Below are 24,640 nucleotides of genomic sequence, written 5' to 3' on the forward strand. Positions count from 1 at the left end.
AAACCAGAGACACACTAAGGGGAGGAGGGGAGGGAGGGGCGGGGAAAGGAAGGACTAGAGTCAAAATAAGGGGGGGGTGCAATTGTATAGGGAATATAACCAAAATGAAAATGCAAACATTGTGCAAAGATGAAAAAAGATATAAGAATTATATAAAATAAAATATTTAAATTAAAAATAAATAAATAATAAAACTGAAAAAAAGTGTAATTTTTCTATATTGTTTTAGTCAATTGTTACCTAGCAATAAAAAATTCAATGCAGATTAAAATCTCAATACTGAGACTCTTACAAATATATATGTATCCATTCTTTTCTCCCTCACACACAAACTATAGTCCAGAATATTCCATATTTTGTACTTTGCTGTTTTTTTCCCTTAATATATCAAGGCAACATTTCCAGATCAGTATATCTAAAACTACCCTATCCTTTTAAAGGACTTGACAGAAACCCATTACATAACTTGAATATAATGGATTTAACCATTTTCTATGGGTGGATATGTGGGCTGTTTCTACCATTTGCTTTTACAAACACTGCTTAGGGACTATCTCTGTACACTTGTTGCTTCACTTATGCAAACAGAACAGATGGCATTTGAATACGTGACCGTGAATGAGAAAAATTTAGTCCTAACATTTCACTTGTCTGTTTCTTCACTTGACTGCAAGGCAAAAACCAGCTTTATTGAAATTATGAATTCAGCTCAGGTCTCGATATATGAACAAATGACTACATGAGACCCACTGGCATTTGTTTTCTGTAAGAAAAGACCGAGAATGTGGTCAACTAAATTCCTCACCAACACTATTTTGAGTGGGACTAAGTGGGGGGAGGGAGGGCTGAGAGATGAAGGGAGGAGACATAGAATCCGGATCAGTCAATAAAAGAAACCACTGAGTGGAAGGGTCCACACCAGAACTGTCTCTTGGTTTATTCCATCCTTCAATTTACTTGTCATTCAGCTCAGAACAGGTTAAAATTTTCAGAAATAACCTTTCCTGGAAAACTAAGAAAAAAGAAAATACCTGATGCAAAGATATAGTGGGGTCTGTACAATTCAGGCTTTTCTTCCTCCCCCCTCCCTTATATTAATTTAAATTCTTGCCAATGTTTACTTTGGTTGGCACAACTTCCCAAGTCCCCCCATGCTGTTCCTGGGCTCAGTTTCACCTGGTCTGGGGCTAAACAGAGGTGGATTGTTAAATAATATATTTTGACTTTATGTAAGAAGTATATCTAGGCTACTGCATCCTCATATTCTCTGAGCTGGAGCTCACCTCACTCCCTCCAGGATGCACTATACTTCTCTGTATCTTTCCTCAGATGACAGTCTATTCAGTTCAAAAGATCACTCATCTGAATTTTTTTAAAATATTTATTTATGCATACAAGAACTGGGGTACAAGCCGGAGATGGGGGTTGAGAAGATTCAGCAGAGACAGAGTGGGGAGCAGTACAGGAGAAATGACTGAAATACACTGCTGAGGGGAGCAGTGGGTGAGACAGGAGGGGTCTCCTGTGCCATGTGGGTCACCTCCTGGCCGGGGATCGAACTCCTGCTGCAGTAGCTGTGGATAGCTTTGTAGTGCTGTGCTTAACTCCTTGTGCCACCAGGGAGGTCCCCACTCATCTGAATTTTACTGGGCCCAACAAACTGCCCTGATCTTGCTTATACCCTTTTATTCCCACTTACTTTCTTGGAATGCTTTTGCATTTACTTTTACTATCCTGAAAATCTGTGCCTTTTAGCCAAGTTTTTCTCTTATGCTGACCTGATTTCCTTTTGCTTCACTTCATTTGTCCCCAGAACATACACTCCCCAGTTGCTGAGACAGGTGCTACACCCAAGCAAGGCTCTCCTTACTCTGGACAGTTGGGCTGTCCTCATGCAGCACTAAGGCCGCCAGTCCATCCCTGCACCACGACAGCTCCTGCTGCTTCTCTTCCTGTGTCAAGTCCCCTTGGCTATCGTTTCTGCTGGATGTTTCCAGTTCTCAGCATGTTCCAGGATGAAGAGCATCAGCCTGCTCTAACTTCTAACTTTGCATCAGTACTTCTCCAATTTAGTTACCGACTTTATGGTGTGTTCACATTCTCTGGGGACTCTGGTGTGATTCCCTCAAGAAGACAGCCTGGGGTCACTTTCCCAGAAATCTGTCATCATGATTTTACAGTTACAATTATACTCAAACATAGAGTTAAAAAAAAAGTAAAGACCATTTCTAGGAGGAGCAGAGAGGAGTCATTCCTGTAAGGAGCCTGCACTGAACAATGGGGGAAAGGTTTGATTTTAAAAATAAAAAGTAAGAAACAGAAGAAAGATGCAGCAAAGCTGTTTTATTGAGGGCAGGTGTGGTAGAAATGCTGATGAGAGAAAACAACAACTGTTCAGGGAGGAAGACAAAAGGCTGTAACTGATGGCAAGGGAAGAAAAGTTTACCTGATAGCTCAGGGCAGAAGAGAAGTCCTTTCGTTCAAAAGCTTCCAACATCTGGTTTGTCTTTTTTCCCAGGTAGTTATAGGTACTGGGAAAAACAAAAACAAAAAAAAACCAAAAAAAAAAAAAAAAACCAACCCACACCTCAGAATCACTAACTCTTTGGGAAAGGTCCAGATCTTTTAACCCCTCTGGTGCTTACAAGGGAAAAAACATTCCAGACCTCCTGGAGGTCTATTTATAGACTTTACTCTATCAGAGGATTAGGTGTCTTTGAATTTTCCAAAATATCAAGTAGTGCCAGGAGGAGGCAGAAGATACCAAAGGGAATACAGAAGGGGAAATGGAAAAAGGATAAAATTAGAGGGAAAAAAGTGAAAGATGGAGGCATATTTGGTAGGGAAGTCAAAACCTACCCAGAGGAAAAACAGAACGTGACACTAGATTAGAACTGCGGATGAAAGGGAGGATCTGAGATGAGTCCAAAAAAGCTCATGAATTGGGTGAGTGGAGCATGGCAATACAAGGGTAAATAAATCCCAACAAATTACCTAAATTCCTTGTCAATTTATATATCACTTAAAGACTAGTTTCTAGAGAATAATATTAATAGTGATAATCATACAATGAGAGACCACTTATTAAGTTCCTGTTACATTCCCAGGGCTTGAATCATAGCTAGCCCTCTTATAGTCCTGCAAGACAGGCCTTGTTTCTATCTTGCTTGGAAGAAACAATAGCTCCATGGAGAGCTGCTAAGTGGCCTCATATTCTTCCCATCTCTGTATTCTGCCTTCCATCACAATTCAACCCAAGTGAAGGTGAAATGGTTATTTGATCTGGTAAACTGATCTTGTAGACTTTAACTCTACCAATAAAGACAAATAGACTAACCACTAAACTCTTAGAGAAACCACCAAGGTAGGTTATAGAAATTCATTATAAGGATGTTTACCCAATTTCTAAACAACTTCTCAGAGACTAAGTATCAGATAATGTATTTATTTTGATGTACCAAGAATGGAATGCTGTTGGTATGTAATATTTGTAGATCCTGTGGTCAACAGCAAGGGATTTGAAGAAGATGAAGTTTGCATTATCTTCTGGTAATAGAGTAAGGGAAATTAAAAATATATTAGCTGAGACAAGTCACTTGTAGAGGTGAAACATCCTTAAGTCACAATGTGCACGTGAATGTCTGCGAAATTTCAGAATATGAAAGTTCAAAGCCCAAGGCTCTTAGGTGCTTCCTCAGTTAGACAGAGAGGAATATGATAATAATGAAGAAGAAATGAAGTCTAACCACATACACTTTGCTTATAGTTTATATTGATAGGATTTAAATGCCTAGTATGGAGACTAAAAAAGAAGAGTCAAAAAAGAGAGAATTTCCAGTAAATAAAGGTTCATGGTCAGCAGATCTAGACACTCAGGTTTCCTTGGTAGAAATGTCTCTGTAGTGACAGTGGACACTGCAGGCCATCTTGGCTTGGTAAATAAGCTATTAAGATTATGCATCTCAACTGCTCTTCACCAAAGCTGTGCTCACCACATCATGTTATGAATATTATTTTGTTCCCCTATACTTTTCCTGCACTTTAAGTTAATGTAAATATTTCACTCACTTTTCTTGCAGACATATTTCTAAAGAATTCTAAAGAATTAACATGCCCATGTATGGTGGGCATGTTAATCAAGCCACAAGCCTTTCCTGAGTCATTTGCTGAGTAGGCATTAGGTCACATGATTCTACTTCCTAAGTGTAGTTGACTGGACACCTGACTGGGCAGTGTTGTCCTCAGATGCCAGTATTGCCATGCAGAGCTATGTGTACATGGAAGCAGAGAAAACCCATGTGGAGAGAGCGGGAAATAGGTACAACAGTGAGCATAACTAGAGGGCCACATAGAGAATTATTTACTTTGGCTGCTGAGAGCTTTGCAATTCCAGGTTTTCATCCTGTCTACAATCTGGCTGCACTTCTTCCTCCCAGTTTTACATAATTTCTCAGTACTTTATCACAACTTATAATGCATACACTGCATTCATGTACCTCATCTCTAACTGCAACAGAGCTTCTAAAGAACAATGGCTGAGTTTCTAATAAACTGCTTAGCCCTCCTGAATTTCCTTTTGCTGAATGGTTGTGGGGTAAAGGCAACTTCTCACAGAAAGAAGTATACTTAACTCTAGCAATGAATACAAAAGGGGTAGAATTTATATTTGTAATCATTAGAGGAAATGAGTCCTGCTTACCTGCCCACTGCGCCAGTTGCTCCCATCACCAAAGCACTCAGCAGTTGCTAATCAGAAACAGAAAGAGTATTTACTTTTATGAAGAAGAGAAAGAAAAGATGCTACTATATAAGCAGCTATATAAATTGTCTTGGAGGGAAATTAAGTTGCTGGGATATTCCAGGGGTAACTCACCTCATCCACCCCAAAAAGGAAAGCAAACTCTTGCTGGCGATTCTGATCAACACACTGTCCGAAGTCTAAGAGATCTGTATCACTGAATTTCAGTCCCTGGAAGGTGGGGATCTTATCCTGAATCCCATTCAACAACTCCTCGGCTCGAACTGCTCAAATAGTTAATGTTTCGTTAGTCTGCAGAACCCTAGACAATACCACATAACTCACAGAGCCCCACACAGTTGCACAGAGCTGCTGGGGGCTGTTCTCAGCTAGAAGAGACTGTGCATTGGACATAATCACTTGCCCTGGCCTAATGTAAGAGCTACTGCTCTCTCTTACATACTTGTTAAATTATAGCCCTAAGCTTTATAATCCTTGAGGACAGTAGAGGGGATATTTATAAAGTATGCTTCCATTTTTTTCTTTTAAGGAAGTTAGAAAGGAGTGGGATTCAAAAAATTATCTCCTAAGAAATTTCACCTAATTGTAACAAATCTTCTTACTGAAGAAGTATAGTAGTAATAAAAGAAACACTAGAAGAAAACTGAAAAGATTTCGGAGTACCTTTCTACATACCAGGCACTAAGACTATAGTAGCACATAAAGGCAAATATATCCTTATCCCAAAGGGCTTATAACCTCATGTCTTTAAACACACACACACTCTCTCTCTCTCTCTCTCTCTCTCTCTCTCTCACACACACACACACACACACACACACACACACACACACACACACACACACACATGAAGGAGAGATGTGATTGACACCAGGTGTCTCTGTTGAAAGCACTCTAGGGTTAATTGTTCTTTCATATTTAACTTCCATAATACAGGTGATGTCAATGGTTCATACAACTGATTTATTTTTGATATAAGAGACTTATTTGGAGCAATTAGATCTGTTTAGTCAATAGTGTTACAATGCTTTTGTGATGTAGGATGGGCAGGGTAGAGTAGGGATTTTTAAGCAAAATAAGATAAGACGTGAGAGATGGAGAGAAAGAAGCAGTACTTACTCTTTACCCCTGTCAAGGTGGGAATATGATAGTAATAAAATGGCAATGTAGGTGCAGCAGCAGCCACCTCTTTTAAGAAATTAATCAGGGCATCTGAAAGAATAGTAGGAAAAGTCAGGGTGTGAACAGGTATAAAACACTGATTTTCCTGGCTAAATTAAAAACAAAATGAGTCATCTGTTGACTGCAACTATTCTTTTCAGAGGCCAAGAATTCTTGATCACTCTTCTCATCCCTGACATTGCTACTGCAATGTCTTTGCAATTCATTTCATTTGATGTTTTATTTTCCTCTGTAGAGAGGCCAAAATAAAGTGATCACTTTTCTATCATACTAACATACTATTAAAAAACTAGTGTAAAGTTTACCACATACCAAGAGATCATGAAATACTCATAAAAACCAGAAGCTCATAAGGTAAGACTCTGTCCTCTTGCCCCAGAAAGATTAGTTGTGGTCCATGAAAAAAATTTTGCATTAGGATCAGAGTAATAATACCATAACACGGAAAAGTCTATAGCAAAAAGATAAACATCTGTTCAAAGAGGGAGGCTATAAAAGTATCACATGTTATAATAATTCAATCTCATAATAAGTTTGGTACTTTCTCCTTTTAAGATGAAATTCAGATATATCAGAAGAGAGCTCACCCTAATATACTGGGGAATTTGAATTTACTCCACTGTCCAATATTATTTCCAACTGCAACAACCACAGATGATGAATTAATGGCAGAACTGTTTACACTGTGGATGCCACCTTGGATATTGGAGAGAGAACCTTGTGTACTTCACCTAAACACTATAGTGCCTTCTATGATAAATATTTCTGACAAAATTATTATATATAATTTATTATTTCTTCTCTTTTGTGAAAAATATTCATGTAAAGCTCTTTAAAACCATGTGATAAAGGGCCTCCCCTGGTGGCGCGGTGGTTGAGCGCTGGGCTGCGAGGCTGCCCGCAGCCTCTGCAGCTCTGGTTCGTTCCCAGGCCGCCGGTAAATGTCCCACAAAAAACAAAACAAAACAAAAAACAAACAAGCAAACAAAAAAAGGTAATAAAATCTTAAAAATACTCATGTGTCCCCCAAATAACATATTTAAATCACTTACCTATATTACAACTATTTTCCCCTCCTACCAATAATAGCTATTTCATGATAATTAGATTCTCTGTACATTTAGCTATGGGTTTATTTAATCATGCATGCAAATCATGTCTTGTCCATTTTTAATTCTTTTTATAAGTCTATTTCTTTTTTGTGTGCAAATCAATGATTAAAAACATCAGTATACTTGGAAACCACAAGAGAGAAAAAGAAAGTAATAAGGTGATATATCAGAAGACAATGGATATTCCTGTGAAATCTCTTTTCAAATTCATCACTAAGTTATCCTTGAAGGGAATGTGTAGTCTCAAAATGCCCATCACTTATTTTCCTCTTTCTTGAGAAAAATGGTTCAAAAGTACCTTGCCATGTTACTCTGACATGCCCAACTGATGGACAAGGAGAGGACACTTGATTCAAGCACAGGTGGATGGTTTATGCTTTAGTTGTTGACTCAATCAGATTACATGGCAAATGAGCTGGGGTTGTTTAAGAGTTTTTTTTGAATCCAGGAAAGTCAAATAAGACTTCTGTGCCATTGCAATGACATGTCTTTAGTCCATAGAATTATCTTTTCTTTTTTAAATCAACTTTTATTGATTAACTATAATGAGTTAAATATAACTATTCATTTGCAAAACTATTTAAGTTTTGGAATACAACTTCACACCTTGATACATGTATATGCTATACTTGTTCTTCACCCCTCAAGCTATCAAGCTTGACCCCCTCTTACCCACATGACCACCTCTTTCCCCTTCCCTCTGGTAAGAACCATATTTTTTCACAAACCCCAAGAGTCATTTTTGTTGTTTTTTGCCAAAGACATTTTGGTTTTTATATTCCACATATGAGTGAAACCATATAGTAATTGTCTTTCACTTTGTCTTATTTTTTTAATGTAATCACCTCAGATTCCATTCATATTGGGGCAAAAGGCAAGATTTCTTCTTTTTTAAATAGCTAAACAATTATTCCATTAAGTATATATATCATTTCTTCTTTATTCACTTATCTGTCCTTGGGCATTTAGGTTGAGTCTATGTCTTGGCCATTACAAATAATACTGCTATGAAAAGAAGGGTGCATGTATCTTTACAAATTACTATTTTAATAGTCTTTGGATACCTACGTAGGTGTGGTACTGCTGGATCATATGGTGTTTTGATTTTTAGTTATTTTAGCGATCACTATACTGTAAAACTTTCATGAGTTAAATATAACTATTTTGAATGGAAGCAAAAAGAAATAGACTGTACAGCTCTGTATCTGTGTACCTTTGTTTAGTGACTTGAAGAAGCAAGGTGCAATGACAGCAATGCCATCAGCTCCGATTTCTGCTGCATGTTGAGCCTTTAAAAGAAGAAGAAACCATTATGGATTTGGTGACAATTTCAACATGTGGGTGACAATTTCAAAATGGGCGATGTTGGTAACTTTCTGACATCAGTGTGGTGTCTACAATTCAACTCAAATCTGACACCATCTACCTGAACCATACATCTACCTGAAAATAACCTGCCCATCAGATCCTACAGGGTAAGGGCTCAATTCCACAAGGCCGTCCCCCTAACCCTCCACTTCAGAAGCAAGTTGCAAGCCCAGGTTATCATCTATGCTTCTGACAAATGGCTACAGATTAGGAATTCCCACAACTTCCTCTTTGGGAAGATTAATTTGGTGAAGTGCTCATAGAATTCAGAGAGACAAAGAGGAAAATAAAGTAACTGAAAAGAATGATTTTTTACCACATACTGCCTCAGTTGAAAGACCTATTGTAAGAAGAATTCATCGAGTCTCTGATACATCGAGTTTCAAGTTTACTATGGTACCTTCTAGGAACACATCTTCCTTTGTGGCTTGTGTAAGAGAGTGAATTGTAATCTTGCAGGTATGTATAACATATATCATTTCCAAATTGATTTAATAGGAAAAACAATCAAATAAAACCACAAGGAAGATGTTGCGCTAGATTGTTATTATAGTCTTTGTGGTTAGAATACCCAAATTCTGGAAACCTGGCCCATTAGTGGCAGCCTAAGGTACTGGGCCTCCAGTAAACAATGTCAACATCTTTATGTCCTCCTTATCCTCCACTCACTCACCCCAAGCCTGCCAGCAACTTGAACTCCTTCTTCTTTTGCTTCACCTAATCTGCTAACCTCGAAACCTAGAACAATCTAACTATTTGCATTCTAGTTCCTATGTTTTGGTTGAAAAGAATACCTAGAAAAAAGTTCCCAGAACTGTATGAAATGTGGTATGAAAAATTTATGACTTATATGTTTCACTGTTTTTGGTCAACATTGGGCAATCCTTTTTAAAATAATTTATTTCCTTAAAATTTATTTATAAAAACTTACTTTAGAAACATAACAAAATTTGCCACTTTACCCATTTCTAAAAGTAGAAATCAGAAGTGAACATATTCAAACATATATCTATATATATATATATGAAACATATCTCCAAAGCCTTTTCATTTTGCAAATCTGAACCTTCATGCCATTAAACAACTCCTTCCCCCACACCTAATTAGTTCCCGGAAACCACCATTCTACTCTCTGTTTCTCTGAATTTGACTAGTGTAGAAATGTCATCTCAGATAAATCATATAGTATTTGTCTTTTAATTACTGGCATATTTCACTTAACATAACATCCTCAAGGTTCCTCCATAGGGAGGAAAATGACAAAATGAATTTCCTTCCTTTTTAAGGCTGAGTACTACTTCATTGTGCATTGATCACACTGCATTTATCCATTTATCCTTCCAAGGGCCCTTGGGTTGCCATTGTGAACAGTGCTGCTAATATGAGTGTGAGCACTCTTTTTTGTGTTCCCTCATTCTCCAGGCAGCAATTCTCAATATTTATTATTTATTATTATTTTTTTAAGATTTATATGTTTTTACAAGAACCGGGGTACAGGACAGATGTGCGGGAAGGTGAAAGGATTCACCAGAGACAGAGCGGGGAACAGAACAGGCAGACTGACGAAATACACTGCTGAGGGGGAGCAGCGGGCAAGACAGGAGAGGACCTCCGTGCCATGTGGGATTCTTTCTGGCTAGCCAGGATTGAACCCACACTGCAGAGGCTGCAGGCAGCTTCACAGCGCGGCACTCTACTGCCTGCACCACCAGGGAGGCCTGCAATTCTCAAACTTTACCATTCACCGTCCATCTCTTTTACACCCAGGAGATAGCTTTCTTTTACATCCTAGAGAAAACAGATTGGCTCAAGTTCTGACCCTCACCTGCAAACTTGGCTATGTCTCTACTCATCCTCACCTGGCTCAGATGAAGAGATGCTTCTATCTTCTATCCAAAGCTCTGTGATGGCAGTTCTCACCCTGGGCTACTCTCTTTAGGACTCTATGCCTGCTCTGAGCTCCTTGAGATCACACACTATATTCTCCAGCACAGCATCCAAGATACAGCAAAAATGGTATTGATTTTAACTTATACCTACCAGTTCTTGTGACTCCTTCAAGCTCAGTGCACCAACATGAATTACTACTTGATCCAACCTACAATAGAGAAAACTCTGTTGCACAGCTTCATGTTTACAGTATCACAGAAGGGCTGCATTATACTGGTTTGTGCTAGTTTTAGCAGACAGCTTATGTCCAATTCATTGCAATCTCAAGACATTAAATTTCACAGGTCTATTTAAGGTTAATATAATTAGGAATTAAAAAATAATGTCCAGGAAGTAAAATTTAAGGTTAAACCAAGAAGTAGAATTTTGGGGCCCTGGTGTTAAATCTCAGTGTCATCACCACTACCGCCTGAGTCAATTTTCCACTCGCTTTAAAATCCTCTCCTAAGGCTTCAGAAACATACTCAAGATTTATCCACTTCTAGAAAAAGAAACTTCACCTCTATAAATTTTGCTTCCTCCTGCCCAATCTCCTGCTCTCTCTCTCCTGCCCTTCACTGGAACAATTTTTGTGAGAATAAGCTACACTCACTGCCCAGCTGCCACACACTTGCTCATTCCACAGATCACTGCATTCTGCCTCTGCTACAGGAGCCCTGCTCCCTCTGTTCCCTCACATGCTTGGTCACTTCCTACATGTCAAGCCAAGAGGTCTTCCCCGTCCTCCGGCTACTGACTTTCACAGTATCTAATAATTATTATAATAATGCAGCATCTACTGCAAATGATTACAATGAATGCTTGCATAATACTTAGGACTATGTGCCAGGCAATGTTTGAAACCTCCTAATACTTATAAGATAGGTTACAGTTATCCCTATTTATCCATGAAACCCAGGCGGAGGAGTTTACAGGTCTAGCAAAGGCAGAGCCAGGACACAGATTCAGGCTATCTGGCCTAAGGTCCTGCTCTTAACTCCCATGCTACACTGATGCTCTTTGAGGCCATCTCCTTGGCTTCAGTGACAGGAGTCACTCCTGACCCCCCTCCTACTCTTCTGAGGTACTTTGTTTCTGTCCTGTTCTTCATGCTTCCCATTTCTGGTGCTTAACGCTTAGCCTTAGTCTTTCCCTTTTCTTACTCTTTCCAGGGTCTGTAATCTCTCTGGGCCCAGAATTTGAGTGAAAATGCACTGAAAGCCAATGCATTACCAGAAAATGCTTGTGTTGACTCACACGCAAACTTGACATAAAGTTTCAGAGCATTCAAGGTGCCAATGGAATTAAAATGTAAAAGTCCTTGACATATTTCCAAGGCCACTGATCATCTGTGCCACAGACACACTTGGCATTTACCTCCAATCTCTGCCTCTACCTAGGGTAACATCAATCATGCCTTCCCATACCCATTAGGCTGTTGATCAGTATGATCCGTGTTCATTTCCATGATCTGACATATCCACTGACCGGTAAGCACCACGAGGGCCAGAGCCTATTGCATTTCCCCAGCCAGTGCAGACACACAGCAATATAATAGTGAATAAACCTTGAACTGATAGGATCCTATGTGTTTTACCATAGTATGAGAAGAGTGGAGCATTCTAACCAAAATATACCATTACACTATCCTCTATACCATCCTCTACCATTAGAGGATGTAGGAAGTTCCCGAAGACTACAAGAGGAAGCCCAATAAAGAGCATGCTGGGTGAGAGCAGAGGCCTTATAAAGAAGCACCCAGGAGACAGAACCACCTGAGTTCTGTCCTGAGAAGGGAACGAGCAGGAATTGTACAGCAGAAGAGCCAGGAGCCCAGTTGGTCACCAGCACCATCCCCTCTTATCTTTTCAGACCAAGGACAGGTACCCAGAAAGGACTGACCTTGCCTAGTATTAATGGGAAATTTCTGGATGGAACTTCTGGGGCCAGGTGTGCCCTGCAGTGTGGCTGCCCTTCCAGAAAGGAAGGGGCTTCTCTGCCTCAGCTCCTGGCCTCCCAATGGTCAAGATCCTGGGGTCCCTGCTCATTTTCTTACTAGCAGACATCCAGCCTGACTCATGGCCAGAACCACAGAGGCTGTGTCACCCGGGAAAGAGCCACATTCTAGCAGTTCTTGACGCAAGTGTTTAGATGTTGGTTCCACTCACTTATTTCTCCCTCTCGTCACCCACTCCTCCGCAACCTGGCGGCGCTCTGCGATGCTCAGGGACAGGCCTTCCCCCGTGGTGCCGTTCACTGTTCCAAAAGAAGAGTCAGTTAGTGGGACCAACCAGCCCCTCTCGCTCCCCCAAGCCACCACTGCAAGTGCAGGGTAGGAAATCCCTGTGTAAGAGGAAGGGGCAGGGAGAGACAATGAACATAGATTCTGGGTGGGGGAGGGAATGCCAAGCTTCCCTTGCCATCCAGACTCAGTCTTTCTGGCCATCTCCACCTGGTGAAAATCAGCAGGTAGTCTAATTATGAATTGTAATTAGAAATGGCCTGTGCTCTCAGGAATAGTATTTTGAATGGCGATAGATAGCTGTTGAGATTTTAGGCAAGTCTCCAAACACAACACCCAGGTCTATATTTGGACTTGAAAACCAACATGTCAAAATGGTCATAAATGGGACTAGTGGCATATACTACAGATCTAAAACTGCCTCTACAGTTCGATGAGATAGTAGCATTCTAGGACAACACATTTTTGAAAAATGATAACTCATGCAAAATCACAAAGCTATTAATTTTCCTGTAGTAGCACTCCTATTATTTTTCAGTCTTGTAATAATTAAGCAAAATACAAATGATTCTTTTCATTTACAGATGAAAATATAAGGTTCTGAATCACTAAATCATCTTTTGGAATCCAGATCCACATGATCCCAAAATGCTCTCTCTTATAGAGTCACAGAAAGGATGCAGATGGCACCAGGACACAAGAATGGAGTCTAAGGCATATGGATGTACTTTGGATCTCCAAGCACTGAATACTCACCTGGGGCTAGAGGGGGACAAGTGAAGGGATGCAGAGAAGAGTGTTTTTATCACTCTTTTGGGTTTTTGAGACACTTCAAGTATGTTCCAGTGGTAGGGATGCTGCTGTTTCTCCCTCGTACTCAGGGGAAGTGGGTGTTCCTCTGAGGAGTAAGAATCTGTCTTCCCTACTGTGGCCTGGAGCTGTAGGGGCACACAGGGTGGTTCTGTAGCCAGATTTTGGTTTTGACATATGACTCAGGACAACTGTTCACACAAGTTTTAACCAGCTCTATTATGCCCATGGCATAATAGAGGCCCAGGGGATAGAGCAGTAGTTCTAGTGCAGTGTTCTCAGAATGTCAATTGAACCAAAGGGCCCAGCACCCAGGACACAATGCAGGGGGTCACCCAGTCACAGTTAAGTCTAGTTCCCAGACTTGAAAGAGTCAAGGTTTGATTTTTAAATTTTTGTAGTCTATGAAACAGGTAAGGGGAGATGCTAAACACACTCTTCTGTGTGTTGCATTTAGAGTCTTACATTTTTTATTTGAATAGTTGTCAAAATAGAATAAACCCCATCCTTAAGAGAGAAAAGCCTGGGTTTTGTTGTTACATTACCACTTCCTGGCTGGATGAACTTGGGCAACCTGATCTGAGCCACAAATTTTCCTTTTCAAATAGGGATAAGAATAATATCTGCCTGGAAGGTACAGATTTGGTAATCTTATTGAGATGCTTAATAGATGTAAAATTGATGAGTCTACAAATTCACAAATTTTACTTTGCTTAAGTAAAGGCTCAATCATAACCTATGACATGTTGACATGTTGACAAGGTTACTTCCTGGCTAGCAACCATGTGAGGATTCTAAGGACTGAGCTAAAGTTATATAGAGAGATCTGTAGAAAAGACTTACCAAAAATACTCTTTACTCCTTGTTCTTCCACAAGATAATCCACATACTGACCAATAACTGAAAAGTTGATTTCTCTATAGAATACAGGAAAAAAATATATCTTTAGTCTATTTGAGATTATTATCTAACAAATCCCCACACCTCTTACTGCTCTTTTATAAATAGTTACTGAAAAATCCACTTCGTCAGCTGTGACATGCTTTACCTGCTCTGAATAATAGCTTTCAAGTTTTTTCCTGGGAGTTCGATGATTTCCCTACTCAGTCCCATGTCCCTCACTTATATAAAAAAACACTACAATTTATCAGCAAAACCTTTACAATTTAACTCGTCACAAGTAGTATTTTAGAAGTAGTTTACTAAATAATTGTTTGCCCTTTTGGGGACCAGAGATGGTTGGCGTATAGTAAAATGGGAACTTAACATTTTCCATTTGGCAAGGAGCAATCATTTCTTAAGTTAACAAGCTAGAAAAATTTGATCTTAATAACAAGAATTTTAGCAGTGAAAACCTATGACAACAAAAGAAAGCTTAAACATCTGCATTTACTGGTTTTAAATCAGAGGATTAACAGTTAGAAAGGACCTCTGCCTTTACTGTATCTCTAAGTGTGACCCACAAAACAGCAGCCTCAGCATCCAGGGGAGTCTGTTAGAAATGCAGAGTCCTAGGTCCCTCAAGTCCTGCCCGGCCAGGATCTGCACCAGAACAAGATCCTTCGGTGTATTTTGCAATGTGAAGACACTGATCTTGTATGCGTACTCAGGGCTCCTTACTTAAATTCATACTGATTTTAAAATCTAGAAACTGACACAAATCATATAAAGTGACCTGTCCTCAATCAAGATGCAAGTAAGGAGGATAGGGGATGGAGTGCCAAAGGCACACTGTGTGGCAAGTCTGTGTTAAATGTTACAGAATCCATGGTTACCATGCCCAGAAATTACCGCTTGCTGCCATTTGCAATTTTGTCAGTGGGTCTAGTGAATACAATTTAATTTAAATATTATTAACAAAACAAAATGGAAAAACCTGATGCAGATAGGAAACAAAGAAATCCAGTTCAGCAGGGTGACTGCCACCAAGTGGGCCCCTACTGACCACTCCAGCACAGGCACTCAGTGTTGTCCCTGGCATCAATTAAATGCTCAGTCATGACTGCATTGACAATCTCTCAGAGATGAAAATCAGAAATATCTCGCACCCCAGCAAAGTTCACATCTCTATTACTGCGACTGTCTTGTAGATTGTACCCAGGCTGGAGTGACAACTTCCCAAAGGAGGCAGCTGTGTCCTTGATACTTGATCATCCATGATCCCCAAAATTGCAGGAGGCTTTAACTTTGGCTATTACATGAATTGAGTAAAGAATATAGCATAGATAACTAAAATGCAGAGGAAATTATGATGAAAGCTATGACTGAGTTAAAAATTAAGGGGTTCATAAGAGGAATTGATTATTCTAACTAGGGAGGTTAGGAAGAAAACTTCAAGGAAGAGGTAGTCCTCAAATGATAAACAGGATGGAACCCTATGGCACTGCCCCCTGCCCTTTCCCCTCACATTCCTGTGAGCTGTGGTTGGTCATTTTGGGGAACTGGCAGCCCCTCAGGCACATCTAGGCCAGTGAGTGAAATCCACAGTTCTTTCTCCTTCCTCAGTGAACCCCACACTACTGTATTGCTTTAGTGGGTGGTGCATCTGTCTACAATGACCCACCTCCCTCCTTCAGGCCTTGTTGGATGACAGGTTATAGCAATTTTGCACAGGCTAGGAGTCTAGTGGGCAACACATTATCTATCCCTTCCAGAAAGCACAGTTTCCCCCTTCCTATAAAATGCCATACCCTGTAAGGGCAACACTATGATAGTTTCTGAGGCAATGGCAGAGTCACTCAAAAATGTCCTTGAACGTACAGCTTTTGGAACTACCAAGTCCCTTTAGAGAGGTCAGCGTTCATGAAAAGGGATGGCTCCTAAGTGTGTTTTGCTTGACTTTCACAATATTAACATTTCTCTTCATGTAAAAAACTGACTTCATTTCAAAACCTAGAAGATCCAAGGAAGGGAGGCCTACCTTTCCATTCAGTTTCCCTAGAGCACCCGCTGGCAGCCAGGAGGGCAGTGCTGCCCCTTTTGGAGGTACAGAAGCCCCCAGGTTACCTCAAGGATTTCAGATCCCTGTCTGACTGTAGGGAAAGGCTGCAGACCTGGCAGAGAGGCTTGGTGGCTCTTGGCAAAGCAAATCACCCAGAGCTGACTCTATTTGTCACAAGGGTACCTCAAACAGCAAGGCTGGGGTGATAACAGGGTAATTCTGTCTGGGGACTTTGCTCCCTCTCCTGTTTCCCACCTTGCTCTACCTCTCCAGGTATCTGAGTTTATGTTCATTACTGCAGAAATTTATGTTCATTTCTCAGAAATCACTGGGGTGAATGGAAACAATGAGATTGGATTTTTCATCTCACTTCTGGCTGGCCACCGGGGCTTAGGGAAGAAAGAGGTGACACAGGTCAGTTCACCAGAAAGCTTTGGACTAGTTTTGCATCTTTCTTCCTCTGCGAGCCCAAGAGCACACAGGGCCACCAACCACCTTGGGGAAAGTGTCTGGGAAAAAACCCCGTGGTTGCTATAGACATTCCCATACTCAACTCCAATTTAATGTCTAAATTTCAATTTTCATGAGTTCAAGTTTTTTTTTGCTTTAGGTCCATGATTTTCTTTTTAAGTAAGAGTGTTTAACTTTTTTCATATTACAGAAGCTATATGGTTTATTTTAGAATACCCACAATTAAAAAAAGGGGGGGGAGGGAGACTTAGGATCTTTCTGAAGATGATAACTCATTATTTTGATAAGTTAACATTTTTCTATTCAAAAATACATAACATCATATTTTCTGAAATAAATGTACTCAGACACAGTATTGTAACATTTTTTCACTTAGTTTTCCAAATTGAATATTTCCCCACATCTTCAGAGTTCTATTACTATATTGATTGCACAACATTTCATTGTATGAATGAACATAAATCATTTAGCTAACAGTATATTCTTAGATAATTAGTTTACTTCCAACTATAGTAAGAGGAGGGATCTTTTATCAAGTTTTTTTTTTTTTTTTTTTTTTTTAAATATAAGAACTGGAGCACAGGCCAGATGCATGGGAGGGTGACAGAGTGGGGAACAGAACAGGCAGACTGACGAATTACACTGCTGAGGGGAGCAGCGGGCAAGACAGGAGAGGTCTGCTTTGCCATGTGGGACTCTCACCAGCTGGCCGGGATCGAATCCATGCTGCAGAGGCTGCGGACACTGTGAGCACCTCACAGTGCGGTGCCCAACTGCCTGTGCCACCAGGGAGGTCCCAAGTTGTTTTTGTCACAAGTGTAGACTCTTAGTAGGTGAAACCAGATGCAAATTACACATCTACTCTTAGGGTATAAGGATAATATTTCAGAGTATAAGTCACATTTCAGAGAAAAATCCTACTGTTGTCCCTTTCCTCTCCTGGTTCATGACACAGTGAAAGACTTTCACTTCATTCGAGAACAGTCAACAGTCCTGGTGGCCCTTTCCAGTTGAGCGCAGCGCTTATGAAGCTGTCCACAGCCTCTGCAGCGCTAGTTCAATCCTGGCCAGTGGCGAGGGTCTCACATGGCGAAGCAGACCTCTCCTGTCTCGCTACTGCTCCCCTCAGCAGTGCATTTCGTCAGTCTGCCTGTTCTGTTCCCTGCTCTGTCTCTGATGAATCCTCTCACCCTCCTGCACATTTTGGCCTGTACCCTAGTTCTTGTATGCATAAATAATAAATCTTTTTTTTTAAAATGATAATAAGAAAATCTCAAAACTCTAGGTTTAAAGGCTTTGTTTTCATGTGTGGAGGACAGCCGGTGCTCTCTGATAGAGGGAAATCAAGCAAGTTGTTGGATTTCTTACCTTGACTGCTGTAGGCTGGGTTATAACTTTCAGCAGCTGACGCTGTGGGTTCGCCCCATGGATCATGGGCCAGAGAGTCAACAATCATCACTACAGCCACTGGCGAGCAGCCCCCCGTCCAGGGACCAGTCACTGCAGGGAGCAACCCACATGGCACAGCGGACCTCTCCTGACTCCCCCGCTGCTCCCCTCAGCAGTGTATTTCAGTCAATCTGCCTGTTCTGTTCCCCACTCTGTCTCTGTGAATCCTTTCACATCCCACACCTCTGAGCTGTACCCCAGTTCTTGTATGCATAAATAAATAAATCTTAAAAAAAAAAAAAAGACCGTGGACCTGCTAGAAGGAAAAATTGACTTTTTGAAACAACTAAAGCAAAAGTCTTTGACTTTAATGGAGAAAAAGATGAGGTTTGGGGAGCGTAGAGAAGGTGCCTCCCTTCCAGCTATGTGGCTGAGGGCAAGTATGTCTTTGATATCTTGTTTTCATCAACTGTAAAACTACAGAAGGAAGTTGTTGAGAAGATTAAATTGTCAGATGTAAATTAAACTGCCAGGCATGACACAGAGTGCTTAGGCAATCAGTGTTAGCTCTCTTTCCTCTTCTCGGCTGTCAGCATTATTCACCCTTGCAGTATTTCCACTCACAAAATAACAAATCTATCACACACTGTGTTAGATACTTAAGATACAGAGGCTTGTAAGACGTGCTCAATTCTAATGTATTACCGTGTACTTAATAAATACCTGTTGAAAAAGGTTAAATATCTCAAAGCCTATTGGTAGGGATAGGTGTGTAATAACTATAAAACCTATAGGCAAATAATTCTGATATTATGAGAAAAGTATGCAGAGTACTATGGGATCCTGGGGGAAGGAAATCTTTAACTCTTTAGGGAAAATGGGAAGAATCACCAGAGGGTGGTTCTTATGTATAAAAAAGATGTGTTCAAATGGAGTAGAGGAAGGAGAGGGTGGTGTCAGAAAAAGGCAGAGGAAACAGGATGAGTAAAGGCACAGAATGAAGACAAGGGTTATGAGGAAGTAGAAATGAAGCAGGAAAGGGAGAGGACTGCTTATGACACCCAAGGATTCTGGGCTTGGACATTTATATCAGTTCATCTCAGACTCAATGCACTAAAGAATTTTCTAGGGACACTGATAAAAGGCAGGTTCTTCAGTAGCAAGTTGTTAGGCAGGTTGAGAGTCTGTATTTCTAGCAAGGTCCTGTGTGACATTGGGGCTAGCAGTCCGTGGGTTACACAAGGAGTAGCCAAATTTAGAAAAAAGGCGTCAACAGAGATTCCTAGAGAGGAGGGTGACATGATTATTTCCGAGGATGGTCTCTCTGGGCTACAGTGTGATGTCTGCAGGTTCTCGATACTTTCTCACTTAATGGCAATCATCACAATACCCCTAAAGACAACCCCAGAGCACTGCAGAAGGAGCAGAGATAATGTGGGTGAACTCCCTGTCTTTACAGAATATAAAAGAGAACTTTTAAAAACAGAGTAAGTCAGAAAATGTCATGATTTTGAGACAGGGCAAGCTAGGGTTATTAGGCAGTTTTAGGGATAGTGCAGGAGGGGACCTCTGAAAAATTTAGGGAGGCTTCAGAGATAAGGACAAGCAAGGGAAAGTAACCCATTCCATTAGGAAAAACAAACATGCCAGGACCAAGGACAACATTGTTAATGCTGGTCCTGGTTTCCTTCAGGTGGTAAAGGGAGGCAGAGATTGGAGAAATGGAGAGTGGTTTAATTTATGGTCACATTAGAAGGGCAGCTGTTTAACTTCAATGCAGGGATGCCCATCCAGAAGACTGGGCCATAAATTTAAAGATGCAACAAATGGGGAAAGAGAAAGCTGTTAGATAAGGAATGTGAAGATCCCGCACTCAGTAGCAAATTAAGTAAGACAGCCGAGAACTAACCAATCACAAAGAGACTGGTGAAGTTTTAGAATAATGAGGGAAAAAAAGGTATATATTCCCTAAGACACTACTCTACTTTGGCTTCCTTGCCCCTCCCAGGCCTGGTTCCCTGGCCTGGGAGTCCCACTTTATTTCTGCTCTTTTTCTCCTCAATAAACTTTTTCTTCTAAACAAACCTGCCTCTTCTCGCTTGCTTGCCTGAGCGTCTGTGAAGTTCCTGCTGCGGCTTTGTGAGACACCAACCCGTGGGGGTCTAGTGGCTGGGGCTCAGCGCTGCCCTGCAGCCTGAAATCCGATCCCGGCTGGGAGACTAGGCCTGACAATTCCGGTATCAATTTCACTCCAGCATATAGAGAAATCAAACAAATAAATAAAGTAAAATAAAAACAAACTTTTAGTCTATAAGATCAAATTGTTGGTTACCAGAGGGGAAAGGGTAAGGGAGTATGGAAATTGGATCAAATGGGTCAACTGTATGGTGAGAGATGAAATTAGACTTCTAGTGGTGAACACAATGTTTTATGTACAGCTATTGATTTATCATTATAAATACACCCGAAACTTATATAATGTCATAATCCAACATTATGTCAATAAAAAATTATTTAAAAAGCATCAAGAAATAATCAATAGAAAGTGACAGGACCTCCCAAGGGTCAAACAGCTAATTAGTGGCAAAACTAGGGGTCAAGAACTCAGATAATCTCCAACTAAACTGCATTTAACTATGTTTTTCTGCCACCTTCCCCACTGCAGCACATCAGCTTCTCTTTAGAGAGTTGAATCATTAGAGTTAAAAGAAAAAGGATGCAGAGGAATAATTTTTAGTTATTCTGAATTATGGTAGTCATGGTAAACTGTATGCACCAAATTAGGCAGACTCTGCAGGTAATCTATTCCATGGGACCCTTTTGTTCATCCAGTCTCCTGAAAACATGTCAGAAATGCAAATTCCCTTGTTGGCAATTAAATTAATGCCTACCTGCTCTTGGTACATATTCCAAACCTGCTTTGAACCTATAAAAATGTTTGGATGCAGGTGGCAGGAGAAAAGGGAACTAGTATAGCTATCTGCTATATATTAACATGTATTATTTAATTCTTAAAAGGCTCTTGCCAAAAAATGCATTCTTATTTTGATTGCATACCTCAGTAAAGTGAAGTTCCTAGAAGAGGAAAGGAGAATTGATTGAAAAAAAAAAAAAAGGAAATAGTGAAAACTATAGCAGCATGAACAGAGGTATTGGGAAATAGGGGATCCAGAAAAGCAGTCATTTCAGTTATCTCTAATACATGGGGCCTGGTGTCCCAGGAAAACAGCAGAATAGGAAGGAAGAACACAATGACACTCTTAGTGGGTCTCAGATAAACAAATAAGACTGCTTTTAGAAGCCATTTCTAGGGCCTCCTGGTCGCCTAGGGGTTAAGTCTCACCACTATGGCCTGAGGGCCTGAGTTCTGATCTGCAGCCAGGGAGCTACATCACATGGAGCTGCAGACCTCCCCTGTCTCACCCGCTGCTCTCCTCAGCAGTGTATTTCAGTAAATCCGCCTGTTCTGCTCCCCACTCTGTCTCTGGTGAATCCTCCCACCCCCTACTCCCTTGTATCTCTGGCCTAAACCCCAGCTTTTTTATGCAAAAATGAAAAAAAAAAAAGCCATATCTAGGCTAAGAGGAATCTGATAAAAAAAAAAAAAAAGGTTAAAGTGGCATCAACCAGATATAGGGCTTTAAAGTTGCAAACAGGATCTCCCTCCATAACAGGAAGTAACTTTGCCTGCTCATTCAGTCACATGTTCTCTGTTTCATCTGGCAACAAATAGCTGATGCACTGAGAAAGAGCTGACTTCAGTTTTTCTTACAACTTGTGTAAAGGGAAAAGTAACAGAAAATAAAACTGCTATTCACCACTGAGTATCTGAATGCTATCTCAGCAAGAATTTTATTGAATCTAATAAAGATATAATTTCTTGTGAATCTTCGAAGCCAGAAGACTTGTACTCCAATGATTGAAAGGGAGAACTTTGATATGGCCAACTTTGATGAGAATATTAAAAATCATAAAAAAAAATTTCACCTATTTTAAAGAAGTAGGGCTAAGATTTATAAATTCAGCAAAAGAAGACTCAAATGAAAAGACTTATTTAAAGATATCTTAAAATAACCATCTTCCTTTTAGGTCTACCTCTATCTTTTTTAAAAAGATTTATTTATTTTTGCATACAAGAACCAGGGTACACGCCAGAGGTGTGTGGGGGGGAGAGGATTCACCAGATACAGAGTGGGGAGCAGAACAGGTGAATTGACTGAAATACACTGCTGAGGGGAGCAGTGGGCAAGTCAGGAGAGGTCTGCTGTGCCATGTGGGTAGCTCCCAGGCCGGGGATAGAACTCTGTGCTGCAGAGGCTGTGGACAGCTTCATAGGTTGCGTTTTAACCCCTTGCACCACCAAGGAGGCCCTCTACCTCTATCTTGTGCCACAATTGCACTTCCAACTTATAGACTGATTACTGACTCTGTGCTATGCCCTATTACATGGTGTCACCTCATTTAATGTTCATAATGCCTCAATGTAGGTATGATGACTATCACATTTTATAAAGAAAGAAAGGAGAAGCTTTAAGAAATCAGAAATCCTGTTTGGGCAGCCTGACTCCTAATGATTCAAAAACACTTAAATCCACTGGTGGAATCTCTTCTTGTTAATGGTGATCTCTGGAGCAGAGTCATCAGACCATTACTTGCTAGTACAAGCAAAAGGGCTGTCACGATATTCACCTGCAAATTAAAATACTTGCTTGGGCAATAGTTTCTCAGCAATCATCTGCTGTTATCTCTCACTCCTACAGGCACCCCAACATTTAACCAATGTACAAAAGAGACTGTAAACATGCATGTAAACCTGCAGCTATCCACTGTCCCGACTCTGCTCAGGACAGGACACTTTCATTGAGTCTATGAATAGCCTGGGCTGGAGACATTCATATTCCTGGAGACAGGATCTAGAGGGGCTGCCTGACACCAAATCCTGCTAAAATGAGATTCTCCTTGTCCAGCTTTACTGCCCGTTTCCAGGAGAGGCATGTCTGTGGGAAATCCCAGAGAATTTACTCTGCGACTCTACAGACACTGGGAGAAAGGCAGCTGCCATGTCCTCCTTCCCCTTTTTCGACACTGTTATTCAGAGATCTCTCTCTGACTGGTCAGAAACTGTGGAAGGGGATGTTCAATGGAAGCTTGCCATTTGGCAACAGTTAAAATGGCTGTCAGTGTAGAGAACCTCGGTCTATTTTTGGTGGAGAGAGAATAGATCCCTTGAGATCCTAAATGATAGTTACCCATGTTCTGTCATCGGTGTGATGGTGGCGGCCACAAGACCTTGAAGTTTCTTCTTTGGGGAGGCCATTGAGCTTCTGAAAAAAAGTTTGGAAAACATAATGTAATTCCTTTCCTTCTTCAAGGAATGTTAATTAATGATAAAACTGCAGGGCAAAGTCCATTTCCAGTTAGAATGGTGAAAATGCTTACAAGAATACAAAGCAAGTGAAAAGAATATAAAATTGTAGAGCCTAATTCTATAGGGCAGTAAACGATTTTTTAAAGATAGGCAAGAAGAAATCATCAGATATTTTTCTCCCATTTTATCTCTATAGATGATTGAGTCAATCTGAAACCTCAAAAGGCAGAAGTAAGCAAACAACAGACCTGAGAAAGAACATCAATTTGGGGAGGTCAAATGTCTGAAGAACTATTATCACTTAAATTGAAATATGGTGAATACACAAGGGAAATTCTTCTTTCTTTCCATATATGCTTTTTAAGTAGGAATCTCATGTAATACCAGCACTCACATTCTAAAGGCTTCAGTCTGACTTCAGGTTTTCCTATCCTTGAATAGATATAAGCAAAAACCAAAACTGGCATAATTTTGATCAGTTTTGCCCTATTTTCTTAGCTCTAGTAAACCACATAAACTTTATCACAATGATCTATTCACCTCTCCCCTATGGGATCAGCTCCCAAGATAGGAAATATCTTTCACTTGCCTTTGCTTTGCCTAGACTGATGGCTCTGCTGGACATTCATGATGAATCAACAAGTGATAAATATGTGGATGACTTCACAGTTTGGGGTCCCTGGCTCTCATTTGCATACTAATTCCTTAGGCTTCATGGGATCATCTTTACTACTTGGCCTGTGAACCTGCCAGGTCAGTAACACAGGCCCTATCTCAGACCAGCTTCTGAGCATGGAACCAGATTGTTGTTCCATCTGCTGTTTATCTTCACTGCACTCCTAGAAACATCTCAACCCAAGATACCCAAAGTGAATCTGCCCTCTTGACCTCTAAATTCTTTCCTCCTTATAGTAGAGGAGTTTCAAGTACAATCTCTAGAGTTAGACTTCAGAGATCTGCATCCTAGCTCTACCATTTTACCAACTAGGGGACCTTGGGTCCATTACTTAACCTCTCTGTACTTCCATTACTCCTTCTGTAAGTGCAGATAATAGAAATACATTTCACA

The 24,640-nt window shown here is 40.5% G+C and overlaps 1 protein-coding gene across 1 annotated transcript in view; it reads right to left on the reverse strand.

Moving 5' to 3' along the window:
• NPL (N-acetylneuraminate pyruvate lyase) overlaps positions 1-23,520 on the reverse strand; it is a gene marked incomplete at both ends in the record, with an annotated part of 30,685 nt that extends 7,165 nt beyond the window's left edge. The window contains 9 exons of the mRNA XM_084250599.1: positions 2,447-2,531; positions 4,700-4,746; positions 4,874-5,022; positions 5,879-5,971; positions 8,267-8,342; positions 10,462-10,519; positions 12,519-12,606; positions 14,246-14,319; positions 23,453-23,520. Coding sequence (XP_084106725.1) covers positions 2,447-2,531; positions 4,700-4,746; positions 4,874-5,022; positions 5,879-5,971; positions 8,267-8,342; positions 10,462-10,519; positions 12,519-12,606; positions 14,246-14,319; positions 23,453-23,520 — 738 coding nt within the window. The remainder of the gene's footprint in view (positions 1-2,446; positions 2,532-4,699; positions 4,747-4,873; positions 5,023-5,878; positions 5,972-8,266; positions 8,343-10,461; positions 10,520-12,518; positions 12,607-14,245; positions 14,320-23,452) is intronic.
• Between the last annotated feature and the right edge of the window lie 1,120 nt (positions 23,521-24,640).

Source organism: Talpa europaea (genome assembly GCF_964194135.1).
Source record: "Talpa europaea genome assembly, chromosome: 12".
NCBI lineage: Eukaryota > Metazoa > Chordata > Mammalia > Eulipotyphla > Talpidae > Talpa > Talpa europaea.